Source organism: Lepisosteus platostomus, chromosome 11 (genome assembly GCF_059453375.1).
Source record: "Lepisosteus platostomus isolate fLepPlt1 chromosome 11, fLepPlt1.hap1, whole genome shotgun sequence".
Lineage (NCBI taxonomy): Eukaryota > Metazoa > Chordata > Actinopteri > Semionotiformes > Lepisosteidae > Lepisosteus > Lepisosteus platostomus.
This window is the reverse complement of record NC_142621.1, coordinates 21,214,975-21,233,564: the sequence shown is the minus strand read 5'-3', so window position 1 is coordinate 21,233,564 and position 18,590 is coordinate 21,214,975. Positions and strand designations below refer to the sequence as shown.

The window sequence follows — 18,590 nt, the reverse complement described above, 5'->3', positions numbered from 1 at the left end:
AACAAACAGTAAGAAGATATGACATATTAATAGCTTGACTACAAAGAGCTTCCCAATTCCGTCATCGAAATACTCGCCTTAATTACATTATCATCTGTTTTCCTTCGGGTTGGAGAAAAGACGACAAATCAGAAGCCCACTTTGTAATTTGCGATTACCTGAAATAAAGTGTCTTCAATTTGACTCCCTCTACTCGCGTGAGAATGTTTGTGAAAACACCGGGCTCTTCCACGTTTAATGCCGACAGCTTGGGTGTTCAATAAATACCGGAGGAGCGCTCTTACCTCCACGAGCTTTGTGGGACAAAATGATGTTACGGAAAAAAACGCGCTGGTTTCTGCTGCATGTGCTTCTGCTGGGACTGACGGCAGCAGTTCCATTAGTGGATCGCGGGCCGAGAATATCCCGTTGGAAAGAAATGCAGCTGAGTGATGGCAGCGATTACACGGCTGCATTGAAGAGCAACTTGTTTGTCAGTGACGCACAGCATGGGGAAAGGATAGACGAGGTAAAAGCTCAGGCCAGTTCAGCTGCATTTCCAGATAGTCTACACATCGATGTTCTTCACAAAGCAATGAGTGATGCAACACGGAAAGATGGCCCATCATCCGTTAAAGCGTACCCATATGCCCTAGAAAGTGCTCCTTCTCCTGATGAGGCTGTTGGTGACCTGGAGGGGGACCCCACAGCTATTGAATGGGACCCCACTGCACTGGAAGGCGATATTGGTGACGTGGAGGGTGACCCCACTGCTGCTGAAGGTGATGTGGAGGGGGACCCCACTGCACTAGAAGGGGATATTGGTGATGTGGAGGGTGACCCCACTGCTGTTGAAGGTGACCTGGAAGGAGACCCCTCTTCCCTGGAAGGGGATATAGGTGATGTGGAGGGTGACCCCACTGCTGCTGAAGGTGACCTGGAAGGAGACCCCTCTTCCCTGGAAGGGGATATTGGTGACGTGGAGGGTGACCCCACTGCACTGGAAGGAGATATTGGTGACGTGGAGGGTGACCCCACTGCTGCTGAAGGTGACGTGGAGGCAGACCCCTCTTCCCTGGAAGGGGATATTGGTGACGTGGAGGGTGACCCCACTGCACTGGAAGGGGATATTGGTGACGTGGAGGGGGACCCCACTGCTGCTGAAGGTGACCTGGAGGGAGACCCCTCTTCCCTGGAAGGGGATATAGGTGATGTGGAGGGTGACCCCACTGCTGCTGAAGGTGACGTGGAGGGAGACCCCTCTTCCCTGGAAGGGGATATAGGTGACGTGGAGGGGGACCCCACTGCACTGGAAGGGGATATTGGTGACGTGGAGGGAGACCCCACTGCTGCTGAAGGTGACCTGGAGGGAGACCCCTCTTCCCTGGAAGGGGATATTGGTGACGTGGAGGGTGACCCCACTGCTGCTGAAGGTGATCCTTCTGCCCTGGAAGGGGATGTTGGTGATGTGGAGGGGGACCCTACTGCTGCTGAAGGTGACCCTACTGCTGCTGAAGGTGACCTGGAGGGAGACCCCTCTTCCCTGGAAGGGGATATTGGTGATGTGGAGGGTGACCCCACTGCTGCTGAAGGTGATCCCTCTTCCCTGGAAGGGGATGTAGGTGACGTTGAGGGGGACCCCACTGCTGCTGAAGGTGACGTGGAGGGAGACCCCTCTTCCCTGGAAGGGGATATAGGTGACGTGGAGGGGGACCCCACTGCACTGGAAGGGGATATTGGTGATGTGGAGGGTGACCCCACTGCTGCTGAAGGTGATCCCTCTTCCCTGGAAGGGGATGTAGGTGACGTTGAGGGTGACCCCACTGCTGCTGAAGGTGACCTGGAGGCAGACCCCTCTTCCCTGGAAGGGGATATTGGTGACGTGGAGGGTGACCCCACTGCTGCTGAAGGTGACCCCACTGCTGCTGAAGGTGACCTGGAGGCAGACCCCTCTTCCCTGGAAGGGGATATTGGTGACGTGGAGGGTGACCCCACTGCTGCTGAAGGTGACGTGGAGGGAGACCCCTCTTCCCTGGAAGGGGATATAGGTGACGTGGAGGGGGACCCCACTGCACTGGAAGGGGATATTGGTGACGTGGAGGGAGACCCCACTGCTGCTGAAGGTGACCTGGAGGGAGACCCCTCTTCCCTGGAAGGGGATATTGGTGACGTGGAGGGTGACCCCACTGCTGCTGAAGGTGATCCTTCTGCCCTGGAAGGGGATGTTGGTGATGTGGAGGGGGACCCTACTGCTGCTGAAGGTGACCCTACTGCTGCTGAAGGTGACCTGGAGGGAGACCCCTCTTCCCTGGAAGGGGATATTGGTGATGTGGAGGGTGACCCCACTGCTGCTGAAGGTGATCCCTCTTCCCTGGAAGGGGATGTAGGTGACGTTGAGGGGGACCCCACTGCTGCAGAAGGTGACGTTGAGGGGGACCCCACTGCACTGGAAGGGGATGTTGGTGATGTGGAGGGGGACCCCACTGCTGCTGAAGGTGACCTGGAGGCAGACCCCTCTTCCCTGGAAGGGGATATTGGTGACGTGGAGGGTGACCCCACTGCTGCTGAAGGTGACCCCACTGCTGCTGAAGGTGACCTGGAGGGAGACCCCTCTTCCCTGGAAGGGGATATTGGTGACGTGGAGGGTGACCCCACTGCTGCTGAAGGGGACGTGGAGGGTGAGAATATTGTGAACTTCTCTACTTTTGTTCCGTTTTGTGTGGCACCGTTACTTGTTTTCTCTTGCCATGACCTAACATTTTTTTTTTCTTGCAGGGTTCTGGTGAGCTGTTACTGCTTTAGTGCTTGGAGTGACTGGAGGACTATGTGAATCCCTGGTCTTGGATTGCTTTGAGATGCCAATAAACCTGTATAATTCAGATGCCTGGGAATGTGTTCAGCTTTGTGTGCTCGCCTACCTCATGGTTGCCATTTAGAAATAGCTCTGTACTTGCTTGTGGACTCCCCCTTGCCACAGGCCCTACAATTCTTACCTTCCAGTGCTTTGATCTGCCAGGAGTGCGGCCATATTGGGCAGAGAGATTGAGCCACCATATGTGCCTCATAAAGCAGGAGCAGACACCAGGTTAATGGAAGCTTAGGACTGCTCCCTGCTTCATAGGTTCCCTGCTGGTACTATCATTACACAGGTCTGTGCTTGAGCCACAAACCAGGATTCCACCCAGTGACTGCTTTAGTTTCCAGTAACCATATCCCTGTCTCTAGAAAAACAGTGTGTAACTAAGGTATAGTGGATGTGAGAAAATGAACCCCTAGTTTCATTAGGTTAATTAAGCAAATAATGAAGTGGCTGACTAGCTGGTGGGGGCTGAGTTTGGAAGGACCTACTCTGTATGAAGAGCAGAAAAGAAATGAGATTAGTCTTGACTATCCTGTTGTGTGGAAACAACTCATGCCATGATTGAAGAACATGACTGAGGCCACCTGAAAGAGTTACTGCAGCTCCTTGCTCTGGAAAGGATTGCAAAATTATTGCTCTGGACTGGAGAATCTACATCTCTGTTATCAGTCTACAAATGGAGGAAGATCAAGATCATTGGCCCAACCTAGGAGGTCTTGTCCACAGCAGCATCTTGCAGGTCTCTCGGTGTGTTGGTGCAAGATGGCTGAGAGCAGACCGCTGCCTGTGCAGCAGCTGTGCCTTTAGGGGAAATGATGGGCGAATGATACTGAACAAGGAAGCCAGCAAGCAAAGCAGCCTGCCCTTCTCCCCTGGTAGGGCTCTGATTGAATAGCAGATGCCCCAGAAGGGAAAACTGTAGTGAGTGTGCTAGCACGTACTTGTGCTGGAGGCCTCTGAGCATTTCTGACTAGCTAGTACCCCTCATGGTCAGGACTTCCTTTCCACAGACGTTGGTCTCCAGAGAAGACTGCCTTCTCTGATCCATTCAGGAATCCGCAAGGAAGCCCAGCTGAATTAAATCTTAACTGTCTTTGACTGCTCCATCAGTCTCAAAAGTATGCTACCCAGTGAAAGCTCATAATGTAGAGGGAATTGTTTAATCATATATTATTACACTATTCTGCATGAGAGCAGCCTGTTTTGATTTTGACAGGGCAGCTCACGATGCCACTAATCACATTTGTCAAACATTTTGGACAAAATGGCTATTCCTAATAAATTAAAGCTAGATGTTTGCTTGCTTCATCACTCCTGGTGAAATGAATATGTATTGGTTCATCACAAAAACCTTGATTTTATTTTGTGTGTTGTGAGAGTGTGACTTGTCGCACATCAAATGTCCAAAGACATTTTAGTTAAAGCATGAGAAACTCTTCAAGGAAGAGGCAGACAAGACCGAGTCAATCAAATGGGCGACAGTGGTTTGTTTTTGGATGTTGAGTAACATGGAAATAAATTAATTACTGCGAAAATAATTTACTTTGTACTCTGTGCAGAGTGCCGTATACTCCTAGTTGCGGCACACACGATATATACAGTAAAAAGCCTCAGGCACTGTGTTAGATGTGTTTTCGACGTTATATATGCGTTTATTAATGTCGCCGATTTTACGGTTGCAATTCGACGTTGAGTATACGTCGCGGCGATGTGTATATATACGTATAGCCGTATTTTCGCCGTGAATATACGTATATTCGACGAATGAATGCCCACAGCTTGGCATTCAAGGGTTTTGCGGAGGGGAGCTTGCCACCTGCCTGAAAAAAACAGTAAAATGTTTGAGTGCCTATAGAGTTTCTATTTTTATTTTCTTGAGAAAAGTTGATACCATTTCCTGGACACCCCGTCCCCCAAAAAATCTGTAGGTGGGTGTCTGAAATTCTGAGGGGGGTGATATTTCGGTTGAAACAGAGCTGTACGGTGCAGCTACCCAAATGAAATCTCGCAGCTATGCCATTGATTAGTGCTTCATGATAGATAACGACTAGCAATCTGGTATTTGCGATGAAGTTCAGTTTCACATTTTTCGTCACTCTCGTGGTTTGTATTGCCTGGAGCGAAAAGTACCATAAGCGTTCATTTTTGCAGCTACATGGAGGTTCTGAATCGTTAAGAAAAAATTGTTGTAAAACCAACAGAAAGCACAGACTGCTATAACTAGTCCTAGTTATATAACGATTTTAAGTATAATGATAAAGGAATCTGTCCACCTGAGCAAACAGGATCGTAATGTTGACACTCAATAACGACACTGATATGTGCAGTTCCTGGATGGATAGCCCTCCTGCACATCAAACAGTCCGAATGACTGCTAGTGTCATTTAGTGTTGTCTGACCATTGACAAAGTACAACTATTTTTTTAGGGAGCAAATTAAGTTAGGTAAATCTTTTTGCCCAAAACTGAAGAGGCGACATTCCTCCCTCCCCCTGTGATGCCAGGCCTGTCCCCATCCTATTCCATAATGTCATTATATATAATACCATACAACAGTGACCGATCCTTACTAACTGCATGCGTTAAAATTGCACATCAGCACATAGCCGCGATGTATTATCAATGTTAAATTTCAACCATAATATCGACAACATTAATAAACGCATATGTTGAGAAAATATCTAACCCAGCATATTTTCCGGTTATATACTGTACCACAATGCATTGCTAGTATTCGTTGGTCACCATTTTGGACACGTTTTTCAAATGTAGAAGATTGAAGTATTTATCCGCAAATATCTCAGCAATCCTCTTTTGACGAGTAAGTATGAATAATAATAATACTATCTGAATACATACAGATCTTTCTTAATATTATTTTGATTAAAATAGTACGTGAATAAGCAAAAAATGGCACACGAAAATAGTGTGAATGGGGAAGATGACACAAAATCGTATTGCCGTTTCTCTAATTATTCTTATTCTATGTTGTACTTTCAAACTTTGGGTACTCTTTAATTAGGACAGACTTTATCGCTCAACTGCTATGATGCAAGCCAAATTTTTACATTTATTTCAGCTTTGAGCTTAGTAAACCGTTCATTTTTTAGATTATACTAAAGAAGACATTAATCATTATTTATTTGGGAAGTAATATTATATAATTTTCTCCTAGCTGCGGTGCTGAAGTCCCATCCTACATCAACAGAAAAAGAAATAAAGGAGCACGCAATGTGTTACTTGAAGAATGCATATGCAAGGCAGGGGGCCAGGAGATCTGGACACTGAAAATAATAGGTTTCTGGTTCTAACTGTTAGGACAATTAGACAGGGTTTGCAAATAGTGGACATAAATCGTCTTAACTTCCATTGTAATATTTTTTTTCTTGGAAATATAGAAGTTGTACATTTTAAAATGTATATTTGAATCAAAATGTGGTTTTGAGTTAGTGTGTTAATGTAATTAGTTTGTGTTTGTCATTACTATACTGTATATTGCCATGTTACCAGAATTTGTAGCTGAAGTTTAAGACTAGCTGTGTTTTTTATGATTATTGCCCATATGTTGATTGATTGTATACAATGTATAATTTGAAATACATATTTTTCAGGTGTGAATGTGTATTTTCAGAATAAATTTCTAAACCAAATCATTGGCTTGATTTACTAGTTTCTACACCTGTAAAACCTATCTTTGATGTATAATAGACCTTGTTGTGGGAAATCCTTCATCCAAGGAGCAGGACACAGTCTTTGTGGATTCAGTTGTTTTATTGAGCTCAATAATGACATCAACGCGCGTTGGGTCTGCCCCGCAGGACAGACGAAACTGCAAGGGTTTCCCAGCTCTTATATACAGTAAGATCTCAGGAAGATGTTTTGTTTCACTGCTTCATGTGTATTCGTCTTGCCCTTTGATATGTAGCATGAGTTGACCAGTTGGTCCTGTCTCAAGTCCTGTCCTTTGTTATGTAGCTGTCCTTTGATATGTGTAGATCTGCTAAGTCCTGTCTTTTGATGTGTAGCTGTCTTTGTTGGAGCTGCTTAAGATATGTTAAGGCAACCGATACATTACACAATGTTCTTGAATTAAATTGTTGTGTTGAATACAGATAAATTATATATATATATATTTTCCATCAATAATATATATATATAAGTATGTTTTATGTTCTACTTCAGTCCCTCCTGTTACCCACCTGGCGATAGCCCCGGTAGGTTACCTATTACCCTCCACGTACACATCAGCAGAGTCTGTCGACTCATTTGACCTGACGTTTTGGGTATTTGCACTCCTCTTACAGCCTTAGCCATTCCCTATTGGAAGGACCTGAGCTTGGGAGTTTTAGATTTGATTTCCTGAACTCTGTTGAAGAACTGGTGGTGTGGGTGAGGGGTCAGTGGTAAAACCCTAGTTCCTCGTATCTGACTAGAAGGCCAATTACTATCTCATGAATAGTGATAAATGATGCTAGTCACAGGAAATAGCACTGAGGCTCCTGATGTGGCAACTGCCCAATGTCTCACCAATTGTGTCAAGAGCTATATACACACCAATCATCACAGAGTCTGCCAACCTCATCACTATTCCGTGCTCCAGACTGACCTTTAATTTCCTCTTCTTTAATGATTGTCCTGCCTGTTAATTACTGGATACTGCAGGCTAAACCAACTCTCCTAGTTCTCCATCTTCAGTCAGCTCTGCACTCCACCAGGGTTTAAATGACAATAACGCTCTAGTGTGAAGGATTCTGATACTTGTGGGCAGAACGTGGATTCCAGTGGCACCAAGCAGCACAGGCTTTGCAGGCACACCATGCCTCGATACCATGAAAAACAGCACTGGGTTGGCGACCTCTGCACAGCCCTTAAAGAGGTAGTGATTGGCTCAGAAGAGGTTATATCAGAACTGGTATTATTTAACATATAAGCAGTGTCACAAGAGAATGTAATCTAATGGACTGACTCAGTGCATTACTTACTGAGTGGTCATCTGTGCTATTACACAGACTATATTTTATAACCTCTATGGTCCTTGTGATAAACTTTCCTAGATAAGCTTAATTACTAAAATATTACGCAGAGCTATCTGAGGAAGGGTATACCAGTAAAGGATTCATAATGGCTTCCACATTTCCACACCATTGCACAAATCACCACCAATTCACTACTAAATTAACTTCTTTAAATGATCATGTTTAACTTAGTCCAATTGGTTTCACACTCTCCAAAAGCTTGACTTGTCATTGCTCAAATGCAATGTAAATAATCCATTTACTTCGGAATTAATGTAAAACTCAATTTCAGACACTAGACTAGACTTCAACATATAACACTTTCCTTGGTATCTTATAACAAAGAATATCATCAGGCGCCTCTGCAATAACAGGATATTGCACAGGCCTCCGATGTGCACAAAATAAAATACAACACTTATACCTATATTTACGTTTACCATCTGTCAGGTTATTCCCCCCCTCATAGTTCAGTCCAGTTTCCCAGATAAATGGGGCATCTCTGTCCGTCCTGAAGATTGGGATCCACAGTTCAGAAAAGAACAATAAATCCTTTATGTTAACTTGAGGTCGTTGGGGTGATAACTTGGTGGTCCACTAGGTCTAAGTCCACCTCGGAACCCAAAAGGCCAGGTTATTTTGTCAATGCGGTCCCTCCTGTTGGGAGTTGAACACACCCAGGCCTCAAGCAGATTAATTAGCGTTGCGTTTTACGACTGATAAGGTAACTGAAGCAAGGCCTTCACTCTTCGAGCGCTCAGATATTATAACACCTGTAATGAGATTTTTTAGAAAGCAGCTACTGGCCCTCCTGCTGAAGAAATAGAATCTTAATAACAGTTTTTTTATCAATTTTCCTCACTACTTTCAACTTTTTTCTCACAAGATGTCCAACAAACACGGGTCGTTATTCATTAAGACTTCACGTTGATCTGGATAGAAATCCTTCCAAATGGACTAGACGCATGCTTTTCCCTTGTGTCCTATCTGAAGAAATTAGGATTGGTCGCCATTTACCTTTCAGCTCTGATCAGCCAGGGCCTACTGCTTTGTGCTCCTTCCGTGAGTCACAGGGCTCGTGGCATCAAATTCCATCACTTAACAGGCCTGATTTTTATGACTATGTCAACTCCTCAGAGTTCCTGCATCTTTCTGCTGAGAATCTCTCCAGATTCCCTTCTCTCCAGGTGTTACACCCTGCTGCTTCCATTCTGTTTCCTCTCTGAGTGAAGCTCTCTGTTGGATGTCTTGAATATTTAAATTTCCTATTTGGGAAGACCCTGTCACTTCAGATACCAAAGGGCCATTACCTTAGCTTATCCCTTCATGACCTTAATTATATAGACATTCGTCTGTTACTCCCAAACTTGTATATTCCAATAAGATTCAATACATACTATGGCTATTTCATCCAGAAGGAATCTATATGATGTCAAAAATTCCTTAATCTCATTCTTGTTACAAAGTGGTGCCTTTACCTACCTTTTTTTAATGATGACAAAGAGTGAGACCTAAAGGTGTTATATCAGAGCAGCTTTGTTCTCCCTCTGGATTGCCTTAGGGCTCTGTGTTGTCCCACACCCTATAAATTCTGCATTCAATCAACTGTAGAATCCCTTTTGAGAACACATTGTTAAATTTGCTGTGACTCTGTCATTGTCAGTCTTCTCCTAGACATAGACGACTACAGCTTTCAGACATCTAAGTCAAACATATAGTGAGGAAGACCACATAGTCATAACTGCCAAGACCATCCTTTACACAGTGCTGCAAACACCCTCACTCATGCCTCCATCACACCTCAACTAGATTACTGTCATAAGTTTACAGTGGGTCTCTCTATTCATCTTCTAAATAAACTATATGGTTAAAACTCCACTGTGTGACTCCTAACACATTTAAGGCACTGTGACCACATCGCCCCAACTGTGGCATCTCTGCACTGGCTCTCCATTATTCAGCACATTGACTTAAATTTTTTAACTTTTACCCTCGGCAGTCTTACATTCTGAACCCTGCAATGCTTTACATTTTAATTACTAACTGTGAAATAAGCAGGGCCTAACTCTCTGCTAAGGCGCATCTTTTAATAGTTTCTTTAGTCTTTTTTTTTTCAAGACGTGAATTTAACCACCTTGTTCCACCACTCTGAGGCTCACTCCCTGTCTATCTGAGAACTATAAACTCTTTTTGAGGTCTTACTTCTAAAGTGAAAACCAGGGGTCCTACTCTTATTTTCATCTGTTCCCCCTTTTTTTTTACTACCTGGAGTGCATCCCTGTCCAACACCCTGAATGAGACACCAGTCCATCCCAAGGCACACACAGATACGGGGCTCTGTACACACTCACACCTAGGTCAAACTTTTCCCTTTTTTTTTAGATACCATTTGACCCACCCACATGTCTTTGGACTGTGGGAGGAATCCAGAGCGTAGGAACAGAACCCACACAAATACGGGGAGAAGATATAGACTCAATGCACACAGCACCCCATTAATTGAACCCAAGGCTAAGCTGTATGAGGCACAAATGCTAATTATTGTGAGATTGTGCTCTCCTCATATATTTATGCTTTGTTTCAACTAAATTTGTATAGCTAATTTTTATACAAATACTTTCTGACTCATTTATATATCTGAGTCATTTAGGTCTACCTGTACTCTGTTGGTATTTGTATTTATACATTTTAGATGATCTTATATTTTTCTGTTCACCTGAGTTGCTTCTTGATTTATTTTAATCAAGTCTCTAATGTCTAGCCAGTCCGGCTGGCTTAACACATTCACATAGTCTTATTTGAAACACGCAGTCACACACTGAGCTTTTTCACCTACACACGCGCGCACACACACACATACACAGGCCGGCACACAAATTAATAAAAACAAACGTACACATCTATAGTGCTTTTGCATTAAATTTGGAAATTGTTGGATCATGTCGTATTTCACGAACATTTTAGTTACCATTTTTTTAATTATTGTTTTAGCGTAAAAGCGGTATACATTTTACTTTTATATGTATCTGTTTTAACAGCTGTGTAAGTTTTAAAACACAGCATCACGTATTCCATTTTCTTGTTTTTCAACAAGCAATGTTTGTTACTTCCAATCGGGTTGATCCATTTTTTATCGTACTTTTGAGCACACATAAGTATGTTTTATGTTCTACTTCAACCTCTAACCATATACGTATAATAGACCTCTAAAGTTATCCGTATAATAGACCTCTAACCGTATAAGTATAATAGTCCTCTAAAGTTATCCGGAACTCCAAACATATATGTATAATAGTCCTCTAAATTTATCCGTATAATAGAACTCCAACCATTTCCGTATAATGAACATCTAATCATAGACGTATAACTGACGTATAACAATAGACGTATATTAGAATTTCATTTTAGACGAATTGCGGACCACATTTAGACGTCTAAGGTATGCGTTTAATAGACGTATATTATACGTCTTTTGCCCACTGGGTGGTGTCGCCCCACAACTATCGTCTGGAGGGACTGCACCCCTCCTCCCTCCGAGCATGTCAATGACAAAGACCCAGGCATTCAAGGCATTCCAGACAGCGCCCCATCCATTCTAAGAGCTCTATTGTCATGACTTGGATATGAAGGCCATTGTACAGGAAAGCTCCCCTCAAAGAGCTCTAAGGAACAGAAGACTAGACAAGAGGCTGAAGGCAGGAACCAGAGACCATCATGCTTGAGCTACTGTATCTTCCAGTCAGAACTGTTAGTGGGGCCAGCAGGGGGTGCTCACCTGTGTGGGCCCTAATGCCCCAGTATAGGGACGGGGACACTATACCGTGCAAAGGCGGTGTCCTTCGGATGAGACGTAAAACAGAGGTTCTGACTCTCTTTGGTCATTCAAAATCCCGATGAGCGCACTGGCGCACTATGGCTGCCGTCACATCATCTGGGTGGAGCCACACATTGGTGGTGGGGGCCTGTAAAGAGAGGAAAACTGACCGTGGTGTCAGCAGGTACGTGTTTGTGTCTGTGTGTGCCCTGCGATGTCCCATCCAGGATGAATGCTGCCTTGTGCCCAATGCTTCCCAGGATAGGCTCTGAGGCACTGTAACCCTGAATTGGATAAAAGATTAATTAAAATGATGTAATGATTAATATTATGATAATTGGCTTTTCTAATTAGGGTGGGTATGATACAAAACTCAAACTAAAAATATAAATTTGAGTGGCACTACTAAGATTTTAGAAAGAGTCTAAAAGGGTTTTTCATCAGAGGGGAAGCCGGACAAGGCATGAAATCCAGTTCGCTTGTAAGGTGCATGGTCTCCTGAACCCAGAGGATCCAAATGAAAATCTAAAATAAAGTTGCAAGCTTGGCCAAGATCAGCAAGCATGTTGGCATGAAAAAAACTGAGGGTTAATATTGCAGAGAATGTGCCACAGAACTTTGGTTAAAAGATAATGAAGGGAGGTCCAAAAAGAAAAATTGGTGTCCTGTTAAACTGATATGGTTCGCCATTTCAGAAAAAGTCCCTGAACTGAGCCACTACTGATGACTGCATTCCTTCCTTTTAGAAGACCATAAACTTCATAAAAACCTTGATTTTTCCACAGTTTTTAGCGTCATCAGAGAGAGAACATAATTTTCACCGAATTCATTATACAGTATCATACAAAAGTATATTTGGGGCAGAGCGGTGGCTCTGTGGCATAGGATCTGCACCTGTGGCTGGAAGGTTGCTGGTTCAAATCCTGCAGCTAGCAGAGGAATCCTACTCTGTGGGGCTCCTGAGCAAGTCCCTTAACCCCAACTGCTCCAGGGGTGCTGTACAATGGCTGACCCTGTGCTCTGACCCCAAGATTCTCTCCCTGTCTGTGTGTCTCATGGAGAGCAAGCTGAGGTATGCAAAAAGATAATTCCTAATGCAAGAAATTGTAAAGGGTTAATAAAGTGATGTTATAATGTTGTTGTTGTTATTATTATTATTATTATATATTTCAACCAGAAACTTACATACTGTACCATATTGGTACAGGTTTCCAGACACAACTATAAACAGTGCATCTGTTAAGCCAAAGATCTGTTAATTTTATGAACTACCTGTAATAAGACCAGTAATTTGTATAGCAAATTGCAAAAGTAACTAATACAAAGAAACTTTAAATAACTTTGATATGGAGAACCTTATTAAGAATTACTGATTGAAAAAGGGTCCCCAAAAAAGGGGGCATAGAAAATGACAATCAGTTCTTTCCCAATTTTGGATCCCAAATTATATTTCACTTTGCTTGGATGGAAAACCACATGTTTCCTTCTTTCCTGCACTGTTCGAGAAAGACAGAAGTTCTTAGTGGGACCTCAGTTCACCAGAGGAAGACAGCTGAAGAATCTAATGATGCTATTTACTATGTTTCCATCTTTATTAATCCAGAATTTCATTTTACATGGAAACAAGAAACAAGATGTAAGTTGTAGAAAGAAAAGACATTCAAATTGATCTCCAGTAAATTGCTAATTGTGCACAATTGATAACAGAATTAGGAATTTACTGGAGATAGATCAATTTGGCGGCCTTTCTCTTATAAGGCTTCTGTGTATTGAGTTTTAATAAAATCATTTACGTTTATCTCCAAGGACTCACCTTATATTGTATGTTCGGGTTTCCATGAAATGAGAGCGAGGTCACAGACTGTGGAAACAGCAATGCAGCGTTCTCCAGCCTTTCCACTGTAAGGACTCAGTTCTTCTGTTGCTGCTTTATCAATCAATCAAAGTTTATTTATCAAATGCACAACAACACAGCGTGTAGCAGTAATTGATGGCAATGAAATGTCTTTTCTGTGAGCTCACCAGGGGGAATTAAAAATAAAAATCACAAAATTAAAAGTTACAGAACAAAGTTGCATACTAATAGTGCAATACAAAACGAATTTAAAAATAATATAAATAGAACTGCTACATATCCCAGGTGTATGCAATATATTATGTCCAAATAGTGCAATATACAGTGTGCAAAATACAATGGAAACTGTATATCCATGTAACCTAACTATTCACAAAGACCATTATGGTGGTTGCTGAAGGTGACTGCAGCTTGGCTGTTTAGCAGTCTTATTGCCTGGAGGTACTGTATAAACTGTTCCGTAATCTGTTGGTCTTTGACTGAATGCTTCTATACCGTTAAAAGGACGGTAGGAGAAAAAACAGTTTATCACTTGAATGACTGGGGTCCTTGACAACTGACGTGGCCTTCTAAAGACATTTACTGTAGCTTAGTGGATATCCTGGATGTTTGGTAGCTCACAGCCGGGAATGAGCTGCGCTGCCTTCACCAACCTTCTGCAGTGCTTTGCTACTGCAGCAACGTTTAACTACTGGAATGTGCTAGAGATACTGACGGAAGAGACAGGAGTGATTTACGTGTACTTATCTGTTGGTCTCCGATTCTAAAGGAGTGAGCTTAAAGTAATGGTAATGAAATTTAATAGACAGCCCGTCCTCATAGAGCTTCTGGATACAACGAACGTGTCTCACAGTGCTGCCTCTATCCGAAAAGAAATTTAACAAGAAAAACTTTGCCAGTCCGATTTAAAAATGGAGGTTGCAATTCAAAAACCTGTCAACCGATACTTTTCGTCTGTTTGTAGTTTAAAAAACGACGACTGAAGGGGAAAAAAAAACTTTTTTTTTGACTTCTGGAAAATATTACAATCCTTAATCGCGATAATCATTCAGAAAGCACTACAACAAGGTGGAAAATATGAGCCCACTACGTACATAAACTAGAACACTCGGTATTTATTAAGGAAACATTGTATGAAATAACGAAACGCAAGACACAAAAAACTACTAACATTAATAGTAACAATAAGAAATATGTATCAATTTCTCACATTCAATGGCGAAATACTTGATTACATATAGTAAAGTATTGTATTTAAAAAGAAACTCTGAGCTGTGTACAATTAGACAAACAACACGACTGAAAATGATGCAAGAACAATTAGACCTACAGCAAAACAAGTGAGTAAAACAAACAGTAAGAAGATATGACATATTAATAGCTTGACTACAAAGAGCTTCCCAATTCCGTCATCTAAATACTCGCCTTAATTACATTATCATCTGTTTTCCTTCGGGTTGGAGAAAAGACGACAAATCAGAAGCCCACTTTGTAATTTGCGATTACCTGAAATAAAGTGTCTTCAATTTGACTCCCTCTACTCGCGTGAGAATGTTTGTGAAAACACCGGGCTCTTCCACGTTTAATGCCGACAGCTTGGGTGTTCAATAAATACCGTAGGAGCGCACTTACCTCCACGAGCTTTGTGGGACAAAATGATGTTACGGAAAAAAACGCGCTGGTTTCTGCTGCATGTGCTTCTGCTGGGACTGACGGCAGCAGTTCCATTAGTGGATCGCGGGCCGAGAATATCCCGTTGGAAAGAAATGCAGCTGAGTGATGGCAGCGATTACACGGCTGCATTGAAGAGCAACTTGTTTGTCAGTGACGCACAGCATGGGGAAAGGATAGACGAGGTAAAAGCTCAGGCCAGTTCAGCTGCATTTCCAGATAGTCTACACATCGATGTTCTTCACAAAGCAATGAGTGATGCAACACGGAAAGATGGCCCATCATCCGTTAAAGCGTACCCATATGCCCTAGAAAGTGCTCCTTCTCCTGATGAGGCTGTTGGTGACCTGGAGGGGGACCCCACAGCTATTGAATGGGACCCCACTGCACTGGAAGGCGATATTGGTGACGTGGAGGGTGACCCCACTGCTGCTGAAGGTGATGTGGAGGGGGACCCCACTGCACTAGAAGGGGATATTGGTGATGTGGAGGGTGACCCCACTGCACTGGAAGGAGATATTGGTGACGTGGAGGGTGACCCCACTGCTGCTGAAGGTGACGTGGAGGCAGACCCCTCTTCCCTGGAAGGGGATATTGGTGACGTGGAGGGTGACCCCACTGCACTGGAAGGGGATATTGGTGACGTGGAGGGGGACCCCACTGCTGCTGAAGGTGACCTGGAGGGAGACCCCTCTTCCCTGGAAGGGGATATAGGTGATGTGGAGGGTGACCCCACTGCTGCTGAAGGTGACGTGGAGGCAGACCCCTCTTCCCTGGAAGGGGATATTGGTGACGTGGAGGGTGACCCCACTGCACTGGAAAGGGATATTGGTGACGTGGAGGGTGACCCCACTGCACTAGAAGGGGATATTGGTGATGTGGAGGGTGACCCCACTGCTGCTGAAGGTGATCCCTCTTCCCTGGAAGGGGATGTAGGTGACGTTGAGGGGGACCCCACTGCTGCAGAAGGTGACGTTGAGGGGGACCCCACTGCACTGGAAGGGGATATTGGTGATGTGGAGGGTGACCCCACTGCTGCTGAAGGTGACCTGGAGGCAGACCCCCTCTTCCCTGGAAGGGGATATTGGTGACGTGGAGGGTGACCCCACTGCTGCTGAAGGTGACGTGGAGGGAGACCCCTCTTCCCTGGAAGGGGATATAGGTGACGTGGAGGGGGACCCCACTGCACTGGAAGGGGATATTGGTGACGTGGAGGGAGACCCCACTGCTGCTGAAGGTGACCTGGAGGGAGACCCCTCTTCCCTGGAAGGGGATATTGGTGACGTGGGGGGTGACCCCACTGCTGCTGAAGGTGATCCTTCTGCCCTGGAAGGGGATGTTGGTGATGTGGAGGGGGACCCCACTGCTGCTGAAGGTGACCTGGAGGGAGACCCCTCTTCCCTGGAAGGGGATATTGGTGATGTGGAGGGGGACCCCACTGCTGCAGAAGGTGACGTTGAGGGGGACCCCACTGCACTGGAAGGGGATATTGGTGACGTGGAGGGTGACCCCACTGCACTGGAAGGGGATATTGGTGACGTGGAGGGTGACCCCACTGCTGCTGAAGGTGACGTGGAGGGAGACCCCTCTTCCCTGGAAGGGGATATAGGTGACGTGGAGGGGGACCCCACTGCACTGGAAGGGGATATTGGTGACGTGGAGGGAGACCCCACTGCTGCTGAAGGTGACCTGGAGGGAGACCCCTCTTCCCTGGAAGGGGATATTGGTGACGTGGAGGGTGACCCCACTGCTGCTGAAGGTGATCCTTCTGCCCTGGAAGGGGATATTGGTGACGTGGAGGGTGACCCCACTGCTGCTGAAGGGGACGTGGAGGGTGAGAATATTGTGAACTTCTCTACTTTTGTTCCGTTTTGTGTGGCACCGTTACTTGTTTTCTCTTGCCATGACCTAACATTTTTTTTTTTCTTGCAGGGTTCTGGTGAGCTGTTACTGCTTTAGTGCTTGGAGTGACTGGAGGACTATGTGAATCCCTGGTCTTGGATTGCTTTGAGATGCCAATAAACCTGTATAATTCAGATGCCTGGGAATGTGTTCAGCTTTGTGTGCTCGCCTACCTCATGGTTGCCATTTAGAAATAGCTCTGTACTTGCTTGTGGACTCCCCCTTGCCACAGGCCCTACAATTCTTACCTTCCAGTGCTTTGATCTGCCAGGAGTGCGGCCATATTGGGCAGAGAGATTGAGCCACCATATGTGCCTCATAAAGCAGGAGCAGACACCAGGTTAATGGAAGCTTAGGACTGCTCCCTGCTTCATAGGTTCCCTGCTGGTACGATCATTACACAGGTCTGTGCTTGAGCCACAAACCAGGATTCCACCCAGTGACTGCTTTAGTTTCCAGTAACCATATCCCTGTCTCTAGAAAAACAGTGTGTAACTAAGGTATAGTGGATGTGAGAAAATGAACCCCTAGTTTCATTAGGTTAATTAAGCAAATAATGAAGTGGCTGACTAGCTGGTGGGGGCTGAGTTTGGAAGGACCTACTCTGTATGAAGAGCAGAAAAGAAATGAGATTAGTCTTGACTATCCTGTTGTGTGGAAACAACTCATGCCATGATTGAAGAACATGACTGAGGCCACCTGAAAGAGTTACTGCAGCTCCTTGCTCTGGAAAGGATTGCAAAATTATTGCTCTGGACTGGAGAATCTACATCTCTGTTATCAGTCTACAAATGGAGGAAGATCAAGATCATTGGCCCAACCTAGGAGGTCTTGTCCACAGCAGCATCTTGCAGGTCTCTCGGTGTGTTGGTGCAAGATGGCTGAGAGCAGACCGCTGCCTGTGCAGCAGCTGTGCCTTTAGGGGAAATGATGGGCGAATGATACTGAACAAGGAAGCCAGCAAGCAAAGCAGCCTGCCCTTCTCCCCTGGTAGGGCTCTGATTGAATAGCAGATGCCCCAGAAGGGAAAACTGTAGTGAGTGTGCTAGCACGTACTTGTGCTGGAGGCCTCTGAGCATTTCTGACTAGCTAGTACCCCTCATGGTCAGGACTTCCTTTCCACAGACGTTGGTCTCCAGAGAAGACTGCCTTCTCTGATCCATTCAGGAATCCGCAAGGAAGCCCAGCTGAATTAAATCTTAACTGTCTTTGACTGCTCCATCAGTCTCAAAAGTATGCTACCCAGTGAAAGCTCATAATGTAGAGGGAATTGTTTAATCATATATTATTACACTATTCTGCATGAGAGCAGCCTGTTTTGATTTTGACAGGGCAGCTCACGATGCCACTAATCACATTTGTCAAACATTTTGGACAAAATGGCTATTCCTAATAAATTAAAGCTAGATGTTTGCTTGCTTCATCGCTCCTGGTGAAATGAATATGTATTGGTTCATCGCAAAAACCTTGATTTTATTTTGTGTGTTGTGAGAGT

The 18,590-nt window shown here is 44.5% G+C and overlaps 1 protein-coding gene and 1 pseudogene across 2 annotated transcripts; both read left to right on the top strand.

Moving 5' to 3' along the window:
• Positions 1-279: 279 nt before the first annotated feature.
• Positions 280-2,860, top strand: LOC148652185 (uncharacterized). Its single transcript, XM_088598872.1, has 2 exons — positions 280-2,657; positions 2,755-2,860. Exons 1-2 carry the CDS (start codon positions 308-310, stop codon positions 2,763-2,765), a joined length of 2,361 nt encoding a protein of 786 aa, XP_088454998.1. The 5' UTR covers positions 280-307; the 3' UTR covers positions 2,766-2,860.
• Positions 2,861-15,148: 12,288 nt separating this feature from the next.
• LOC148652184 (uncharacterized) lies at positions 15,149-17,231 on the top strand (annotated as a pseudogene). The gene is made up of 2 exons (XR_015925250.1): positions 15,149-17,027; positions 17,126-17,231. The product of XR_015925250.1 is annotated as an uncharacterized LOC148652184 (transcript).
• Positions 17,232-18,590: the final 1,359 nt, after the last annotated feature.

Excerpts from the sequence above, each read along its gene's own strand:
- LOC148652185 (XM_088598872.1), top strand. The coding sequence starts at position 308 with ATGATGTTACGGAAAAAAACGCGCTGGTTTCTGCTGCATGTGCTTCTG.